The following is a 19,896-nucleotide window of genomic DNA, read 5'->3' as shown; positions in this document are numbered from 1 at the left end:
CAGGTGAGCTGCTTCCCTTTGCTGAACTCTCCCGCCATGATGTACAGCCTCACTCCAGCCCTGAGGATTGGAGCCAGCCTTCTATGGACGAAGACCTCTAAAACTCTGAGCCCTCAAATAAACCTTCCTGCTTTACAGTTGTTCTGGTTGGGTCCTTTAGTCACAGCAGCGAGAAAGCTGAATAAAGCAATGTTCTTAATCGGATTTCAAGCAACCACCAAATAAACATACACAATATCCCCAAAGGTGTAAAACAATATATTAATTTATTTCCAAGAAAAAACACAGAATATTATCAAAAACAAACATGGCTACAGTAGTTTCAGGGCTTCTCGATGGGCTAGCAGAAATCTACTAGCTCGAACACTCCACTCCACTCTTCCAAGATTATTGAAGCTATAGGGGGAGAGATGACCAGCAAGGGACATGTAAACATCTTCTATTCCAGAAAAAACATCCCATTCTATAAGAGTAAGATCCAGTGTAAAACAGTTCTTCTTCTCAGGTGTTTCACTTAACTAATAAGCTGAAAAGAGACCATTTTTAGACTTCACTCTTGACCTTGGATGTGTTTCCTACCCTTCGACCCTTTACTGCCCAATACAGTTCCTTTTTTTATTTTTCAGTAGCAGGAAAAAGAAAGTTTTATCATAGTCATTCCCTTTAAATATGATTGACATTCAATAGGAACAATCATAGAAAAAAAATAAAATTGTGTTAATTAAATCTATCATCTGCTGTAGTCATTGTTTTCATTAGAATAAATAAATATTTAGGAATTCAGTGGGTTAGAGGAATACTAGAGTAGACTTCACATCTTTCTGAGGTGCCAGAACTTTTTCTCAATATTAACACTGAGACCATGCTTAAAATCTACCTTCTCTGGTATAATAAATATGGCTTTATTTCATCTTCTCTCAATATGCCAGCTCAGCAAATGAAGACCGGTAAGAGAATCCCAATTTTCAGACAAAGAATGTGCTTATTACTAATGCTGATTAACCCAAGCCTCAGTTACTTCATTTGCAAAATGGGGGTGGCTCATGCTGCCCTCATGAGACTCCCATGAGGGTAGATGAAAGGAGACATGTTGAGGAGCCAGCAGAATGCCCAGAACGCTACTCGCTTCAGATTCTGTATCCTCCTCCTCTCTTTCAAATGATCTCTAATTTAACCCTCATTTTGTAATTACTGATTTCCTTGGCCTGATTCCACACTAGTTAACTGCGCCTAGGGATGTGTTCAGTACAACACTCTGTAAGCTTCTCCAGGCCAGGCTTTTCCTTATTAACGTTATTCCCAAGGTTTTAAAAACCTTCCATCTTCATTTTCTTCTTGTCTCAGCATGGGTCTAAAGGATCATAAATGCTCAAGAACTATTCCCTGCATGCAGGCTGAATGAATGGGTGAGGAATAAATGACACTCCAGTCACCCACAATTAAAAGCCTTTAAAAATCAAGGCACTCCCATCAACACCAAGCAGTGAACAGCTACTCGGAGAATAGCACAGTGTAGTTAAAGGCCTTGCAGAATCGGGTGTCTGTTTTGCAAGTAGGATAATTTAGGGGGAAGGGAGTCACCGAAGAAGTCATTCATTCTGAGGGGTTTCCAACTTGAGACAAGACTCATGTAATAGCACCTCTAGGAATGCCTTCATTCTTGTGAGGACTTTTCAGGGTTCTCAGTGAAAAAACATGCAAGAAAGATCAAAGAATGTTCTGGCATAAGATGGAGAAACATTATGTGCCCGCGAGGTCCATTCCCTGAAGCAGAGGACGGTGACTCCTATCTTAAAGCACATCCTCTGTCTCGTTAATGGCTTTTCACTACATGCAGAACTTCAGACACGAGTAAACTGGAAATGTTAGTGTGGAAATTCTTAAGCACAGAGTAGTGTGAAATGCTTAAGCACAGAGTAAAGACCATTAAGATGTTATAGAGGATTCCTTTTTTTTTTTTTTAAAGAAACTGAATTCTTTTTTTGTCCTAAATAGGATTATCTACCATCCTACTCTCTATTAGAATATATTTATATGATGAGTATCTGGTGCAAAGATCCAAAGGTATTTAAATTTCTCATTGATCATAGTAATAGTCCAACCCAGAGGTGAGCAACAAGAAGCTGCCAAACCAGCCAAAGTGCCGGGATCGCTCTGCCCAGCCATCCTGTCAGTGTGTTTCACAGTGTCCAGTGGAGATTTTAAGCGTAATTATGTGGCCAGGTCCTGAAGCCATGACTGTGGTCCTGCAACCATCTCTTGCAAAGAAGGGCTCTTCTGTCCAACTGCAATTTCCCTGCAGACGTGGGCTGCTGATCAAAAATACCAGCTGGGCTGGATGGCGGTTTCACTCTGATTGAGGGTTCTTTCTCGAAGCCTCAGTTCTAGGCATTCCACGGTAAGAGGATACTTATGGAGCTCAAACTTGTTAGCAAACAGGCTTTGCGAATCCATCAGCCACTTTAAGTCTCCGTTGCCATAGATACAAATGCCATGTACGTAGTGGCCTGCAAAGGACAGAACAGAAAACACAGTCACAACATGCCTGTTCTCAAAAGTCAAGGGCGGGAAGGTAGAATGGACTGCCAAGGAGGTAACACTGCCCCAACAAAGAAGTGTGACGGGATAGTCCCAGCCTAGGAGGGGCTTAAACTCCCCTTAGGAGGTCAAGAGCTACAATTCTGCATTTGACAAAGATGAGAATTAAATAGCACAAGGAAATGGCATAGTAAGTGTCCCGAGGTATGCGATATGTTGGAGAATGAGGGTTGTGGGCGGGAAGTTCTGGAAGGGTACAGATGGCAGAGGCTGTTAGAGGTTATGTTGGCTAAATCTCTTCCCTGGGTCTGAGGCTCTGGTCTAGCTTTTCCAAGTGCCGACTTTCACACTTCTCCTTAGATGGGTAATAAGCCTCACAATGTAATGTCAGCGCTGAACTTCTTTTTCTTTTTTTTTAAGGTTCTGGCGATGACACCCAGGGCTTTGTGCATGCTAAGCAAGTGCTCTCCCACTAAGTTACAGCCCCATCCTTTTTTTTTTTTTTTTTTAAATTTTGAGACAGCATCTCAGAAGCTGCCATTCTGGCCTTGAACTTGCAATCCTCCCGCCTCAGCCTCCAGAGTCGCTGGGATTATAGGCGTGCACCACTGTGTTATCTAGTGCTGGACTTCTTAATCTCCTCTCTACTAACCTCCTCTTTAAGTCTTCCCCACCGGAGTCCACAGTCATTCAGAATCCCAGGGAGGGGGTGAGAGAGGGGTTCTTCCACTCTCTCTCATGTCCCACACCCCATTTATCAGCAATTGTACACACTCAACCTTAAAATATTAGTAGAATCTGACCACTCCTCACCACCTCCATGGCCAGCACCCTGGGCCTCCGCCATCTCCCTATCTGACTTAGACCCTGTTAGCACGTCTCATCCCACAGCCAGTGAGGTTGCTTTAAAATACACTTGGAGCTTGTCTCCCCTACTCGAGACCCTGACAATGGCATTTCAGACTCAGACTCTGGCCACACTTGGCCTTGTTGACTTAGATCTCCCCACTCTGACCTTGGCTCATTCACTTGGGCCACACCGGCTCCCTTGCCAGTCCCAAGCACACAGGTGGGCTCTCTGAGAATCCCCACTTCCTCTTCCTCCCAGCCACCCTTCACCAGATATCCTTAGGGCTCCCTCCAGGACACCCTCAGGACCCTGCTTCAAAGCCACCTTCTCCATGAGGCCTCCCGAGACCGCCATTCCTTCTTGCCTGATGTTATGCTTTGGATGTGAGGTGTCCCCTAAAAGCTCACGTGTGAGACAATGCAAGAAGGTTTAGAGAAGAAATGATTGGGTTACGAGAGCCTCAACCCAATGAGTGGATCGATCATCTGATGGAATTAACTGAGTGGGAAGAAGGCAGGTGAGATGTGGCTGGAGGAGGTGGGTATTGGAGGCATGGCTTTGGGGTATGTAGTTGTATCGGCAAGTAGAGTCTCTCTCTCTCTCTCTCTCTGCTTTCTGATCATCTGTGAGCTGCTTCCCTCTGCCACACTCTTCCTCCATGATGTCCTACCTCACCTTGAACCCCAAGATATGGAGCCTATTGTCTATGGACTGAGATCTCTGAAGCTGTGAGCCCCCAAATAAATTTTCCTCCTCTACAATTGTGCTGGTCAGGTCTTTTAGCCACAGTGGCAAAAAAGCTGTCTAAAACACCTGATTTGTTTTCTTTGGCACTTGTCACCAACTGATACATATGTATCAGTGCCAAGAAGGAAAATGATATTTTGCTTATTGACTTGCATCCCAGACTACACTGTAACCTCCGGAAGAGCCCGGACTTCATAGCGTTAAGCTCACTTCTACATCCTCTACATCTGGAAGAGTGCCTGGCAGATCTTAGGCATTAAATTAGTAGTTGTAGAATGAAAGCATGGAGAAGGGTGAATGGGGAGAACCTGGTAGCATCGAGGGTAGAGGGTGGCTTGGGGCAGACTGGAGGAAAGGCCTTTGGAAAAATTGTAGAAATGGGAATTTTCTGTTAGAATATGAAATTCTGCAGGGGATGGGTTAGAGACAAGAGTGGTAGGAAGTTGGAGCTATTTCCAGAGGTTCTCCTAGGCACATAATGGAACACATGTTGGCCCAATGACGTAGAAGAAAGAGTTTGCCCTTGTATCCCATAAGCATGAATAATCCTTGAAGATTTTTGAACAGAAGAAACACATGATAAAACTGATTATACAAGATGAAATCTGCAGCATTTTGCAGGATATATTAGAAACCAAGTTAACATAAATTAGATGGACAAGGAGAAAAGTATTATAATATTGAGTCACTACATTACATGCAATGTTCTACCTCCTTTAGAGTCTGCCCTTTTTTTCTCTATATATTGTGGTTTGGAGGACAATTATTATGCCTGAAACCATAAAAGGTTTCCGACGTTCATTGGCATAATGGGTACCAAAAGAAGAAGAATCAAAGATTTCTCTGAGAGGGAACTGTGCTACCTAGACTTGCACATTGAGGTAGGTTCCTGGCTAGGGCCATGTTTTAGTTGGTTTTGCATTGCTATGACCAAAATACCCGACAAGAACAACTTGGAAGAGGGAAAATTTATTGGGGGCTCATGGTTTCAGAGGTCTCAATCCATAACCACAGCCTTTCCAGAGCATGTCCCCAGTGACCCATCTCTTCTAGCCACAACCCACCTGCCTACATCTCCCTCTGTTGGCCTTGTTAAGACAGACTGATTAGGTTACAGCTCTCACCACCATTTCACCTCAAAAAATTCCTGCATCGATACAGAAGCTTTTGGGGGACATCTCATATCCAAACCACAACAGGCCAACTCTGTCATGTGATCTGTAAGAATCCCTACAAAAATGTAAGCCCAACTAGGTTACACCTTCTGTACTGTGATAGGCCCTGGACACCAGTAATGGCAAGGAGGCTGCAGGTGACTCTATTTATGAGATGGGGGCTTCTATGGTGGCCAGGGAAGGCTAGATAGAGCTGGAAGGCGATGATGCCCTCTACATCATCTGGTGTGGGCGGTGAAGTCCTCTGGTGTAACAGCTGGGGAAACAGACAGAGGGGGCCTGCAGGGGTCCAGGAGGGAGGGAGAGAGACAGTGGTTTCCAGATCTGGAGAAGATTACATGCTGCAAATATTGGGAACCTGACTGGGGCTTGGGGTCAGATTTCTAAAGAAAACTCAGGAGATCAAAGAGCAAAATGACCTCCTCCCCATCTTCCTCCTTCCAACGGGGAGAACAGGCCACGATAACGCAGGCAGGTGGAGACTTCTACCCTCTGGGGAACACATGGGCTGATGAAGGGAAAGATGTGAATATGCCTTCGAATAGATGGAAATGCCTATATAAGGACACGAGGAGCCTGCTGTTCACAGCAGAGGGGGACTGTCAAGAAAGAGGTTGGGTGTAATGTAGTAACTGAAGGTTTTCACCTGTAACAGGTGTAGATAAGATGGACTGATGAAGGGAGCCCAGACTGAATGGAAGAGTGGACGCAAAGCCTGGTCACCCCAGGGAGAAAAGGCTGAGCTCCATGTTCTCATTCATTCCCTTGATCACTCACTTGCCAAAGAAATATTTATTGCACGGTGTGAAAGGGCTGAATTCCGTGCTCTTTCCAATTCATGTGTTGAACCCTGCCGCCCAGCACCTCAGAGTGGAAACAGGATCTTTCAAGAGGCAATTAAGTTAGAATGAGGTCATGAGGGTAGGGTCTTATCCAATCTGATGGGGTCCTTTTAAGACGCTAGGACCCAGGCACACACAGTGAAAAGAACACGTGAGCACATAAGAAGATGCTCATTTACGCCGCAAAGGCGGAGCCTCTGAAAGGACCAACCCTGCTGACGCCTCGCTGTTGGATTTCCAGCCTCCAGAACTTTGAGAAAATTAACATCTGCTGCTTCCACCTCCCACTCTGTGCTCCTCGGGCATGACAGCTGCAGCAGACACCTGCCCACCAGGTGTCAGGCACTATTCTGAATGGAGTGAACCCCAGGATGGATAAAAATCCTTCTCCATAAGATTCTATAGACAACATAGGGTTTCTAGTCCTTTTCCATTTAAAGGGGAACCCTCTCTCTTTAGTGTCACCTGCCACTGTGAGCTCTCCAAACCAGGTGGGAGAGAGGATGATTGAGGGATGGGGGTGCAGCTCGCCTTTGATGAGAACATGACCTCACTTCTCCTAAAAATCTGCACTCCCAAAGGAACAGCAAGAGGAGCAAGCAGTAAGGGGCTGGAACTTGCTCACTTTCTAAAGAAGCCAGCATTGCTATCATTTGGAAACTACTTGTCCCTCTCCGCAGGTGTTTGGGAGCTGGGAAATGTCTGCGAGATATTTCAACTGATTTTCAAGAGACTGGGACTCAAAGCCCCTGGCTTCTCTGTAGGAGCTTGCAGGTTGGTCTAAACGTAGTACGGGCAGCTAGCTCTCTCTGCACGAGAACTCTCTGCTCACAGCCGCCTCGTGCCAACAGCAACAAGCACTGTGGCCCAAAGCAGGGGACAGATGCCTCACCGTGGCAGCCTCCGTGTTTATCTTCCATGTCAATCCACTTCACAGCTCTGAGGTTACCGGTCCACGAGGCGTTTGGCATAGAACCAGGGACCCCTGCAGTGTGGATAGAGAAGAACAGAGATGAGAAGCAGGAGACCAGGGCATAAGCATCCAGACAGTGCTTATTCTCTCTCAGTGTATTATTTTTCACGTTTCCCATGGACTGAGGTGCACCGATCCAGCTGCCTTGTTAACTTCTAGTTGATCTTTTGATCAAACTTAGTTGCTGACCCCTTGTCTAATTAGTATTATATCTAATTCCATTAATGAACAACTTCAATTCTAATCAACATACCATTATCAACTCACTCATTAGATATTAGATATTAGCCTAATGAAATGTGAAGAGCTTCAAAAACTAAAAGAGGTGAAGTGTCTCAGGTTTCCATCTTTCTGAGCCAGGGTTGCTCCACCACTTTGGGCTGAATCATCCTTGGTGGGGTAGGGCTATCCTGTGCATGTAAGGCACTTGGTAGCATTCCATAATACTCTCCTCGCAATTGTGACAATAAAAAAAAAAATGTCTCTGCAGACATTGTTACTTGTCCTGTGGGGGAGCAGGATTTCCCAATTTGAGAAATACAAGGTTAAGCCATCTTGAATACTCCTCTTCATGTCCATAAATTTTAGATAGGTTACAGATTAAAGGGTTCATTACACCATATAGAGAATTTATGCCCAAAGATAATAATACAAAAGTAATTACTGGAAAAGGAGAACTGTATCTAGAAATCAATATGAATGCAATCCAAAGAGGAACACCCTGTCTCATAAGAGCAGCAACATTTTCCACCTGAGAGTGATATGATCAGAACATATTTTTTTGTGTGTGTGTGTGTGTGTACTGGGGATTGAACCCAAGGGCACTGAACCACTGAGCCACCTCCTGCCTCAGCCTCCCGAGCTGCTGCGATTACAGATGTGTGCCACCACGTCCATCTCAGAACATAATTTTGATGTAATGGCACTTTTTAAAAAAAAAAAAAAATTATTTATTTATTTTTTAGTTTTCGGCGGACACAACATCTTTGTTTGTATGTGGTGCTGAGGATCGAACCTGGGTTGCATGCATGCCAGGCGAGTGCGCTACCGCTTGAGCCACATCCCCAACCCCTATAATGGCACTTTTTGAATATCAGTCCCCAAATTGCAACAATCCTTCTCTTAGAAGATGCTTCTTAAATATCAATAAGACATTCTAGGGTAGGCAGAATAATGTCCCCATTCCCCCCAAACTCCGACATACAGACAAAAATGTCCACATCTGAACCCCTGGAACCTTGAGAATATGCTCTGTTGCATGGCGAAGGGGAAGGAGGATTGCTAAGGAGCTGATCTTGTCCCTGGGGGACCGTCCTGAATTTTCTGGGTGGGTCTGATGTCCTGGCAAGGGTTGGCAGCACTGGTAGAGGCAGAAGAGTTGGTGAGAATGGTGCCCTGTGGGTGGGCAGGACTAGTGTGTGGATGGAGGGTGGGGAAGGGGCCACCAGGAGTGTGGGCTGCTTCTAGGAACTGGAAAAGCAAGGAAGCAGATGGTACCCACAGCCAACCGAGACCCAGCCCACGCCGTGACTCAGTCCACAGAGATCAGACTACTGACCTCAGAACTCCATGTTGTTGAAACTGCCAAGTTGGTGGTAAATTGTTGTTGGAGTAGCAAATAGAAAGCTAGTTCACAGGCTAATGAGAAAAAAAATTTACTGAAGACAAAGCATATTGTTTAATAAGAAAATTAACTGGACAAAAAAAAAATACTCCAAAAGAAATTTAATGGAGTTAGGCATTTCGAATAACCTTTCCTCTTTAAAAAACATTAATAAAAACACGTGCATTTTCAGAGGAAAAACAGCTCTGTTCTTTTGCCCTGTGGTCACATGATAATCATAGGATGACCCAAATCCAGAATTGTACCCAACTAAAACCAAATTTTGCCGGAGTCCTCCTTATAAATAGCATGGATCCTTAATGGTAATTCTCTATACAGGACGGGTTTTTTTCCCCCCAACTTGAAAGTATTTAAGAAAAGCATTGAAGTATTCAATAAAAACACTTTATTAGGTAACATTCCTTCCTATTGCTTTAACTTGCATTTTAATACTTCAAATATTATTTTAGTGCTTGCCTATCCAGAGAGAAGCTTCCCTGTTTTTTAATTACACTAAAAAAATTTTAAATTAAAATTTGCCTTGGTTGAGTTGGAGGTTGAGGACAGGAGTCTGATAAGCAAAGAAAGAATTTGGTTTATTTTACTTACGTCAACAAGACTAGGACGTGGGCAATGTTTACAAGTCTATTTAGTTTGAATAACAGCATCAGAAATGTGTGAATAAAACATTCCCAAGACAAAATGTCTCTTAACCTTTGGCTACATTTTTGAAAAGGCATTTTTCCTTCCTCTTTCATTCTCATTAATATTGATCCTCCCAAACGGGATCGCCCTGAAACACATGCCATTATTCAAGAGATAAGATTGTGACATGTATAATTAATGATCCACTGCCTTTCAAACAAACATACACACCTATTAACTTCCTGTTAATGAAATCCCAAGCTTCAGTTGCTCAGAAATGTCTATGTTTAAATATTATCCACGTTTGTGTATAAAAAAATATTGCATTTATTAAAGTGGAAGGGGAGGGGGGAGGGGCGGGGATGGCAGGAATGAGCAGAGCCCTTTGCTGTTCGAGTGTGACATTTAGACTGGGGAGCACAGGTGTCACCTAAGGCTGATGCAGAATCTTGGGTGCCAGAACCAGCATCTTTACAAGATCCCCAGAGGATTCTGGGCATGACCTAGCATAAGAAACCACAAGTGACAGTAAAGAGGACACTGTTTGACTTGAGGAACGACAGCACTTGACTTATTTTCTCTTCTTGAAATCCTTTCTTTCTTTGGCTCTCAAGTTTCTAAGTTGGTCTCTTACTGGCTTTCCTATCTCACCTCAAATCTGCTCTTATGATCCAACCTGCTACCTTTATAACCTTTGGTTAATTTAACTAACGTGGACTCATTTCTGGGAATATATACATTTTTTAAAAATGTTTTTGCAGTGCTGGGGACGGAGCCCAGGCCTTGCCCGTGCTAGGCAAGTGCTCTCCCGCTGGGCTACACCCTATTCCCTACTCTTAATAGACCTTTAAAGTCACTTTCTGGAAGACACCTATTATGTCCATCTATCATGGAGAAAAGCCGTGGTCCGAGGAAAGCCAGTCCTCCTGGAGCCTTTGATGGCACAGAGCACTTGGCCACCAGGAACGAAGGAGTGCCCACTCCCAATGCAAGGACTGCCCCATCAACTCAGAGGTGAGAACAACTTAGCTTGTGTGTGGATCCAGCAGGCCCGGTTTCTGCCTGGGTTTCCCTAAAGGCCACAGTAACTTAGGGTATGGTCAAGTTCTACTTCTTAAGGTTGGTAAAGTACTTCTTCTACCTTCCCAGAAAGGGACGATTCATTTCAGTCTGCCCCAAAGCAGTGGCCTAGGGGGCCATTGATCATCCACTCTCCACATCTGTCCTGCTGGCCCAGTGGTAAAGCACTTTCGTGGCATGCACTTAGCCTTGGGTTTGATCCCCAGCAGCACAGGATGGAAATAAACAAATCAGTAAATAAAGATTTCTGGTGACAGCTCAATTTGAATATTTTATAGACATCATTTGGTTATTACTTTGAGGCGATAATGGCAAGTCAAACATCGAATAGCCCAAATACAATATGCCAACTCTTTGGTTAAGCAATTTAATTTGGGGTGGGTTAAAAAATACATGGAGACTCCCAAAGCTCCAATTCTATCCTTTGTGCCAACATCTAGTTACTCCCTTTACTCCCTAATAGGCTCTGCTAAACCCAACTGGGCTTCCTTTTTTTTCCTCCAAGATTGACAGGCCAAACCACCTGATGACATAGACACTGGCCTCAAGATTAAGGAATTCTGTTCTCATCCTAGTTTACAATTAACTAGCTGAGGTATCGTGGGGCATCTTTTAGCATCTCTGAGACCCACCTCTCCAGTGAAGCAGATAGGATTAGATCACTGTTTTTTTTTTCCTGCAACCCACAGCAAGGAAAAATTACATCATCTGTCTCTCCTACACACACACACATAAAACAAACAGAAGTTTCACAAGAGAATACTTAGGATTATGACATGCAATGTGCTTATTTATTTTGTGTCTAGTCTCCTTTCATTTTTTAAAATACTGGTTCACAAACTACCAAAGTGATTTCTGTCTATTGTAATGACAAAATGACTACTTGAAAAATTCTGGATCTGATTCTATTATTATTGTTAACCATTATGATTACTATTACTCTTGTTTGTCAGGAGTCTAGGAGGGTCATTATGGGGTGTGTTGAGGGATGTACCCTTGACTCAGAAGTACCCCCCAAGAAAGGCCTATTATTATTATTTTTTTTTTTTGTCATTTCTAGGATGGGGCAAAAAAGAAGACACTCAATATTATCAGAGAAAATATTTCAAGCTACAAAATTCAATTCTCTCATTTGCTCTTCATAGGCATATGTAAACAGAACATTTGAGATAAAGTTTATAGAGTAACCAGGAATGTTTTTCTTGAGGTTCAGCCTTTACTGGTCAAATAACTGTATTTGTTAAATAAATGAAAATGATTCTTTGAAATGCAAGCTTTATTTACATTGACCGGGCTTCTCAGTGTTCTCAGGTGGTTTGGTCCTCATCTGGGGAGATCTGCGTGTGGTGTTCAGTTCCAGCAAATGCTTATGATTTCCGGCCAGAGATGTACTTTTGCACTTATTAAATAAACAAGGAATTTTGTTAATAAATGCTGAATAGTCAGCACTGAGGAGACTGAGGAGACTGTATCAAAAGGAGCTTCTCACCGTTTAATGGTTGTGCTGGAAATTGGGACAATCCTGGAAAATCAGTAACATATTAGGAACATATAGGAAAAGCCACTATAATTGCCATTCCCTTTGGTCCTTTATACTAACATCTTCAAAATAAGATAAGAAAATAATTATTTTTTGGCAGTGGGGATTACTGGGGATTGAACCCAGGGGCACTTAACCACTGAGCTACATCCTTAGCCTTTTTTTATTTTTTTATTTTGAGACAGGGTTTCGCTAAGTTGCTGAAACTGGCTTTTGAACTCATGATCCTCCTGCCTCAGCCTCCCAAGCTGCTGGGATTACAGGTGTGCACCATCGCGCCCGGCAAGGAAATATTTTTTTTTTTCTCTGTGTTGCTGGGGATTGAACCCAGGGCCTTATGCACGCAAGACAAGCACTCTACCAACTGAGCTATATCCCCAGCCCAAGGAAATAATTTTTGAAATGCAGAAATAAAGCTGTTAACTCTGACATCATTATACATAACCAACAAAGCACTGGCCCTGAAGTCAGATAGACAGGATTTCCAATCTGTCTTTGCTCTTAGCAGTTGTATGACTTTGAACAACTACTGAACTCCTTGAAGACATGGTGTAATCATTTTTAATTATCCCTTGTATTCTTGAGTGGTCAGCTCCAGGACCCTCATCTTTCACCTCTTTGGTTACCAAAATCTAAGGCTGCTCAAGTCCCTTATATAAAAAGGTGGAGAATTTGCATATAAACTTTGTGCTCTGTCAAGATCCTTTAAATCATCTTCAGATGATTTATGATATCTAATGGAACCTAAATGCTGTGTCAGTAGCTGTCATGTTCTGTTTAGGGAATAATGACAAGAAAATAAGTGTTCAGTCTAGATGACATTTTTTTCCAATATTTTTGATCTGCATTTGGCTGAATTTGCAGGTGCAGAACCAATAGATATGGAGAACTGACTCTATTAAATAAGATAATATATGTATTATGCTTAGCAATGAACTGCTCAGTAAATGGTTGAAAACAATCTCCCTATTAGAATCATGGAAGACCATGTCTCTGTGGAAGAAACCGGTTTTGTAATAAATCATATCAGTGGAAGATATATATACTGGGTTTGTGTCTAAAGCAGATTTCTCAGCCTTGGCAATATTGACAGTTAGGACAAGTAATTCCTAATGTCCTATATGGTCTAAGACATTTAGCAGCATCCCTGGCCTCTAACTAGCAGTAAACCTTTAACACCAGTGTGTCAATCAAAAATCTCTGCATATGCTGCCAAACATACCCTGAGGGGCAAGGTAACTTCTAGTTAAGAATAAGTGATCTAAAGTTAAAAATATATATATATTAAGTTGTATAATATTAAGACATCACACACAAATACTTGCATATGAAATGCAAGCATAGGAAATGCCAATTTTCCCCTATATTTATAGAACTTTCTTGAACACTGTATTGCTTTTGTGCTTTCATAAAAAAATTGTTTTTGACAAACATCTGAGCCATATTTGTTTCATTGACTTAGTAATTGTGTTTGTGAATGTTCCAAAGGCTGATTCAACAAAAGAAAAAACATACTAAATGTTCATGGCTGATTATCTTCATCAATAAAAAACTTGAGCATTAATAACAGGAAAATGTAGTGTCAAATAACTTATAGCCGGTTTTTCTAATTACTAATTAGGATTATTTTTAGAAATAAAAAGATGCATATTTTTCATCTACTACCATTTCATGAATCACTTAGGATTTTTAACCCTGAGGTCTTGTCCTGTTTAATGTGATGTTTTCTTGAGTCTTGCAGTTTCCAGATGGAGGCCTAGCATCCTTAATATGACATCTCTGCCTGTATCTTTGATAACTGCCAAAAAATTGATGTTCCCTTAGTTGGAAAAGGAAAAGGTGAAGCTGAAAAAGGAAGAAAACCCCAGAATTTTAGAATTGGAGCAATTTTAGTAAATTTCTAATGTGTTCCCCTTTGTACATGTTCTCTAGAGCCTAGAGAATATATGCAAATTACTCAGGAGCATGGAGGTGCTTAATAACTTGTCGATCCCTCCCACCCCCCGCCCCGTGCTGGGGATATAACCTAGGAACTGCATGAAGGAGGTGCTCTACTGCTTAAGCTACATCCCTGGTCTAACTTGTTGATTTCATTTCAAGATAACTTTCTTATCCAAATGCTTTTTTGCATGCTTCCTATAGGTAAAGCCATGCATGATACATTCCTGGAGTTTGCAACTTAGGATATCTAAAAGGGGAAAATTATGCTAGGCAAGTGCTCCACCATGGAGCTGTTTGCATTTATCAATATTTTTAGTAGCAGCCCAAACACCTTCTCAAGACTCTCTTGGTCAGTCTTCTGGATTGAAACACAAAAGGTTAGTGGAACCTGTGGAAACATGGGCACTCCTTGGCACAGAGCAGTTCGGATTTCATTACCTGACCTAAGTGCTGACCTTGACCTTGGCCCTCTGCCTGCCTATCACTATAGCTTTATCACCTTTAGCATCTGTCAAATGCTCCTTCAATTAGGAAAAAATTTTTCCCAGGTGGCAAAGGCTTTTGGTTTACCCAATCTCAGACTTCTAGTCTGACAAGTTAGCCTTCTTTCCTCTGCTAAACCAAAGCATCTTTCCAAACCTTTCACTCTCATGATTACCCCAGATTTACTAATTAATCCCTTCTAGCTCTGACTGTTGAAATTTTGTGCAATACAGGTGCCCTGCTGTTCCTGGCACCGGTACTTGACAACTCTCACCATGGCGATTTTAATTGCCTGCACGCCGGTCTCTGCCTACAGTCTACCCACCTTGTTGACAGTATCGCCAGCTGGCTCTTTCTACAGACAGGGTTGATCCTGTCATTCTCCTATTTTGGAGTGTGGGTTGCTTTGCATGGTCTGCCCTGCATCTGATTCATCAAGCAAGCTTGGTATACCTATCAACCTCTCATTCTCCCACAAATGAAAGCAAGATCTTGCCATGGTCCTAGACCTCTCCTGCAGGTGCCCAAACCACCTCTCAATAGAATTTCCACTCCTCATCCCATTACTCATTTAACAATTTCTGGTTTTGCTTCCCTGGCACCCAGCTTAACACTTTTCTCCTCCCTCCAAATGTTACCACAGAGCTGTCTGATAGTCACTAATCCAGCTAACCCCTTCCAGTTCTGCAGACCTGCAGCCTGGGCTGGGTGCATAACTTTGACGCTATGGATCAATTCAGTCCAGGAAGATACCAACAGGCTGACCATGGTATGCAAGGGCTTTACAGTCTTGCAGGCTGGCAGCTCCTAATCAAAGCTGGTTGGTGGGTCTCTTTGGTTTGACTCCTACAGTGAGGGTGGGGGGTGTCAAATTGAATCAATGCTAAAAAAAAAGTTTCCCATGGAAGTCTAGACTCCCAGAGTCCCTTGATGACAATTACTGGAGTTATGGGCAGTCAGGAAATTTCCCGCCTCCCTGGTCCACACCATGTTTCACTCAATCGCACTCTGCCTGGCCCTGTAGGCATGAGGTATGCAACCCTGGGTTCCAGGCCTCGTCTTCCCACACTGCCCACCTCATCTTTCATCACTTGTCCACACACACCCAGCTCTCCTGCCACTCATCTGGGAATTCCTGAATGGGTCTCCATCTTCCTGAAGCTCTCTGTACCTTGGCTTATGGAAATGTCCAATATCAGAAAACAAGGTCTGAAGTTACTAATGTCAAAACCCAAAGATAGCCACTTCTCTTTTTATAGTGTGTACTGGTGCAATTTTGAGGAACAACATGACATTCTATATCAAATCTCCTTAAAATGTGCATCTCTTTGGACTCAGCAGTTTAAACTTTTGGAATTTGTCCTAAGAAAGTTATCTGTAAATTATTACTTAAGAGACAGTGTAATATGAATTTATGAAAAGAAATTCAGACATTAGCCTATCTGGATTCAAGCGCCTACTCTGTCAATGACTAACTGCGAGACTGGTGTCAAGGTAAACTCTCCATTCCTCAGTTTTCCTACGTGCAAATTAAAGTAAAACAGCACATGTACCCCATGGATTTGCTGTGAAATGTGTAATACACGTTATGGTGGTTGGTACATGGGAAGTGCCAAAGGAGTATTTCTCACCATTAATTAGGCCAACCCCTCACCCAGTTTGTGTGTGACCCAAACTGATTCAGCTCTTCCTGGATTTTGTAATATGGGATGTGTGTGTGTGTGTGTGTGTGTGTGTGTGTGTGTGTGTGTATTGAGATATCTCAAGGATATACCCAAAGTCTAAATGAGAAATTCATTTATGTGTATACATCTTATACACATAGCCAGAGGGTAGTTGAATGAAATATATTTCATTTATGCCTGTGTTTCTATTGTGACCTGTCGCAGGAGGTTGTGTGGAATTTTATACTTGTAGCATCATGTGAATCCTCCAAAAGTTTCTGATTTGGGAACATTTTGGATCTCAGATGTTCCCATTAGGGATGCTCGGTCTGTGAAACAATTGATCACCAATAAGAGCTCTAAGCTGGGGCTGGGGATGTGGCTCAAGCGGTAGCGCGCTCGCCTAGCATGCGTGCGGCCCGGGTTCGATCCTCAGCAGCACCACATACCAACAAAGATGTTGTGTACGCCGAGAACTAAGAAAAAATAAATAAATGTTAAAATTCTCTCTCTCTCTCTCTCTCTCTCTCTCTCTCTGTCCCCCCCCCTCTCTCTCATTCTCTCTAAAAAAAAAAAAAAAAAAAAAAAGAGCTCTAAGCTGCTCAGAAGTTAGGGCTTCGCTAAATACATTACAGGGCACACTGATGGTGGCATATTGCTGTCAAAACGATGGTAAGGGGTTCTTAGTGCGTGGGGGAACCGTGAGGTCATATGCTGCTCAGCAAGGACAGCTGATTATAAAACTGGTAAAGATGTGGAAAAATAAGCTTTTATTAAGAAAATAGGACTGTTTCTTCACGTCTTAAGTCTGGCCTGGGCCATGTGACTTGGTTTGACATAAGCAGAGACTCAGAAAAAAAAAATGTGCTTTTTGCCTTCTCCTTGAGGCCACCAAGTGACTCAGCCCAGGTGAGTCTACTGGAGAAGAACAGATGGCGCAGGGAGGTCAGGCCACACTGCTGAGACTCTGCATCCAGGACCACTTGGCCCCAATCAAGATGTCCTTGATCAGAAGAACTCAGAGAATCATGAAAAACTTTTTTCAAGCCACGAAACTCAAGAAGTCCTTTTTCTCCTACAAAAAAAAAAAATCTCAGCTGAGTTTTTTTTTTTTTTTTGTGGAGGGGTACAGGGGATTAAACTTTGGAGGTGTTTAACCACTGAGCCATATCCCCAGCCCTTTTTTTATTTTTAGTTTTTAGAGACAGAGTCTCTCTAAGTTGCTTAGGGTTGCTGAGGCTGGCTTTGAACTCCTGCTTCAGCATTCAGAACTGCTGGGATTATAGGCATGTGCCACCATGCCTGGCCTTAGCTGAGTTTTTCAACAGTAGGTATCAGCTGCAAGAGGTAGGAAATGAACAGGTCAAGTTAACAACTTCTATCCTTCCGTTTTCCTAACTCTGGTTTTCATCTCTATGGCAGTGATGGACACTGTGGCGCAAGTCTGTAATTCTAGCAACTCAAGAGGCCGATGCAGGAGGATCACAAATTCAAGGCTAGCCTCGGCAACTTAGTGATGTTCTAAGCAACTCAGAGAAACCCTATCTCAAAATAAAAAATAAAAGGGTTGAGGATGCACCTCAATGATAGAGTGCTGCTGGGTTCTGTCCCTAGTACCAAACGAACAAACCCCAACGTCTGTCTATGGCTGTTTCTTTACTCTGGATGCACCTTAGAATCACTTATAGACTTTTCAAAATCATGAGAGCCTGAGCCTTTCTCCCAGGTATTCTGAGTGCCTGGGTCAGGCATGGGGCCTGGGCATGGTTATTTATTTATTTATTGTCATGCCCTACATGATGGTAATATGTAACCAGGTCTGAGAACATTGATTCTTCATAGAAATCTTTTACTGAACATCTCTTCATAGGACCAATACTTTGTCGTATTACCTATGTAATCTCAGTCGCCATGTGTCATGCATCAGTAAGAAGAGTTTATTCTTTTCACCAAATAATAGCCACTTTCTCCATTTTTAAGTTTCAAAAATTTTAAAAGCAATGTTCAAAGAAGCAGCCGTTTATTTTCCAACTCGCCCACAGTAGCTAGTGTTACACTCTTAACTCGCTTACCTTGTGACACTTTGCTTTTTTCCTCTTAAAGCTATTATTCTATTATTTGTGAAAAATAGGACCCTCTTTTTTAAAAAAAAAAAAATATTTTTAGTTGTAGGTGGACACAATACCTTTATTTTGTTTAATTTATTTTTATGTGGTGCTGAGGATTGAACCCAGTGCCTCACACATGCTAGGCAGGTGCTCTACCACTGAGCCACAACCTCAGCCCAAATAGGACCCTCTTATAAGAACGAATTCAAATAATACATAAAAGTACAAAAAGAAACATCAGAGTAAAATAATCTGCACACACTGCAAAATCTCACACCTGCAAGTAACGACCATTAACATTAAGGAAATGCTATGTTTTTTAAGTGTGTGACAAATGTCTTCCCTCCCCGCTCTGTGCATCCAGGCTGACCCTAGGCCTCTGCCAGGTGGCCCTGCATGAAGCACTAGCTAGGCCTCTGAGCTCCAGGTGAACTGTGAATAACACTAAATTTTTCTTTCAATGGTAATAAAAAGGAAAAAAAAAAAAAAAAAGAAGACAGAAAGAAAAAAAAAACCTTTTATCTTAAAAACATCTTTTTACAAAAATAAATACTTCCCTATCACTTTAAGACAGCAGCATAACAATTCAATAGCTGACTAACTACACTGAACCTAGACTATAAATAACCTTTCACAAGTCACTTTTACCACTGAGATAAGCATGTTCAGCTTCCTTAAATCAAATGAGTTCAGATATCACTTATATGCACAGTTACTGCTTTGATGGGTTTGCAAGTTCAAATGCTAAGTTGAGTTAGCCAATCCCAAAAAACCAAATGTCGAAGGTTTTCTCTGCTATAAGGAAGGCTGATTCATGGTGGGGTTGGGAGGGGGAGCATGGGAGGAATAGAGGAACTCTAGATAGGGCAAAGGAGAGGGAGGGGAAGGGAGGGGGAAAGAGGTGTAATAAAGATGGTGGAATGAGATGGACATCATTGCCCTAGCTACATGTAGAAGACACGAACGGTGTGAACATACTTTGTATACAACCAGAAATATGAAAAAATGTGCTCTATATATGTACTATGAATTGTAACACATTCTGTTGTCGTATATAACAAATTAGAATAAAACAATTTTTAAATTAGGACTTAAGTTTTACTGGATTCCACAAACTTCAGAGATTCTGTTATTTGTGACACTTAGAGACCAAGTAGTAACTTTTTTTCTGCAATCTACTTATTTAGGTGCATTTGTTGACAGCTTGAATTAGGTATTTCACATTTCAATGGCATTTCCCAGGTTTTACAGGACTGTGTCAAATAAAAGCACAACAGAGCGGATCCCCCCTGGTGGCAGGTCCTTAAGATCACAGAACACAGTGTGCTGTGGTATTTGTTGGCTAGGAAATGTTCCTTAATGACTTCATTAGACATCTTGCACAATGCTGTCTTCACCTTTAGAACAAGGGACCAGGCTGCACCGGGCTGGCTGCAAATCAAGAATTTATTCTGCGCTTTTAAAATCTCCCCTCCGATTCCACATAAAAGCAGCCAAATAAGAAATCATGCTCACTTAGGACTGGTGTCCAAATTTAAGCCCTACTTGCAAACCCTAGGCAGGCCAAAGGTTGCTCAAGGTCAGCGATAAACTCCACTTGTTGCAGACTGTCCTGGGGTTGCTAATTCTAGAAGTCAGTCCCTATCTATCACAAGTCTAATCTTTAATACAGAACAGCAGAGCAGTTCTGTGTACAGTCTTCTGCAA

The 19,896-nt window shown here is 42.3% G+C and overlaps 1 protein-coding gene across 2 annotated transcripts in view; it reads right to left on the bottom strand.

Annotated features, from left to right (window-relative positions):
- Nucleotides 1-247: 247 nt before the first annotated feature.
- LOC101978685 (N-acetyllactosaminide beta-1,6-N-acetylglucosaminyl-transferase) overlaps nt 248-19,896 on the bottom strand; it is a 56,030-nt gene continuing 36,381 nt past the window's right edge. For both annotated transcript variants that reach the window (XM_005327477.5, XM_005327476.5), the window contains exons 2-3: nt 7,045-7,137; nt 248-2,507 (exon numbers count right to left, since the gene is read on the bottom strand). In XM_005327477.5, coding sequence (XP_005327534.2) covers nt 2,317-2,507; nt 7,045-7,137 — 284 coding nt within the window. In that variant the 3' untranslated portion in view covers nt 248-2,316. The remainder of the gene's footprint in view (nt 2,508-7,044; nt 7,138-19,896) is intronic.

The sequence above is a fragment of the Ictidomys tridecemlineatus genome, chromosome 8 (genome assembly GCF_052094955.1).
Source record: "Ictidomys tridecemlineatus isolate mIctTri1 chromosome 8, mIctTri1.hap1, whole genome shotgun sequence".
NCBI classification, from domain to species: Eukaryota; Metazoa; Chordata; class Mammalia; order Rodentia; family Sciuridae; genus Ictidomys; species Ictidomys tridecemlineatus.
This window is presented reverse-complemented; position numbering and strand designations above follow the sequence as displayed.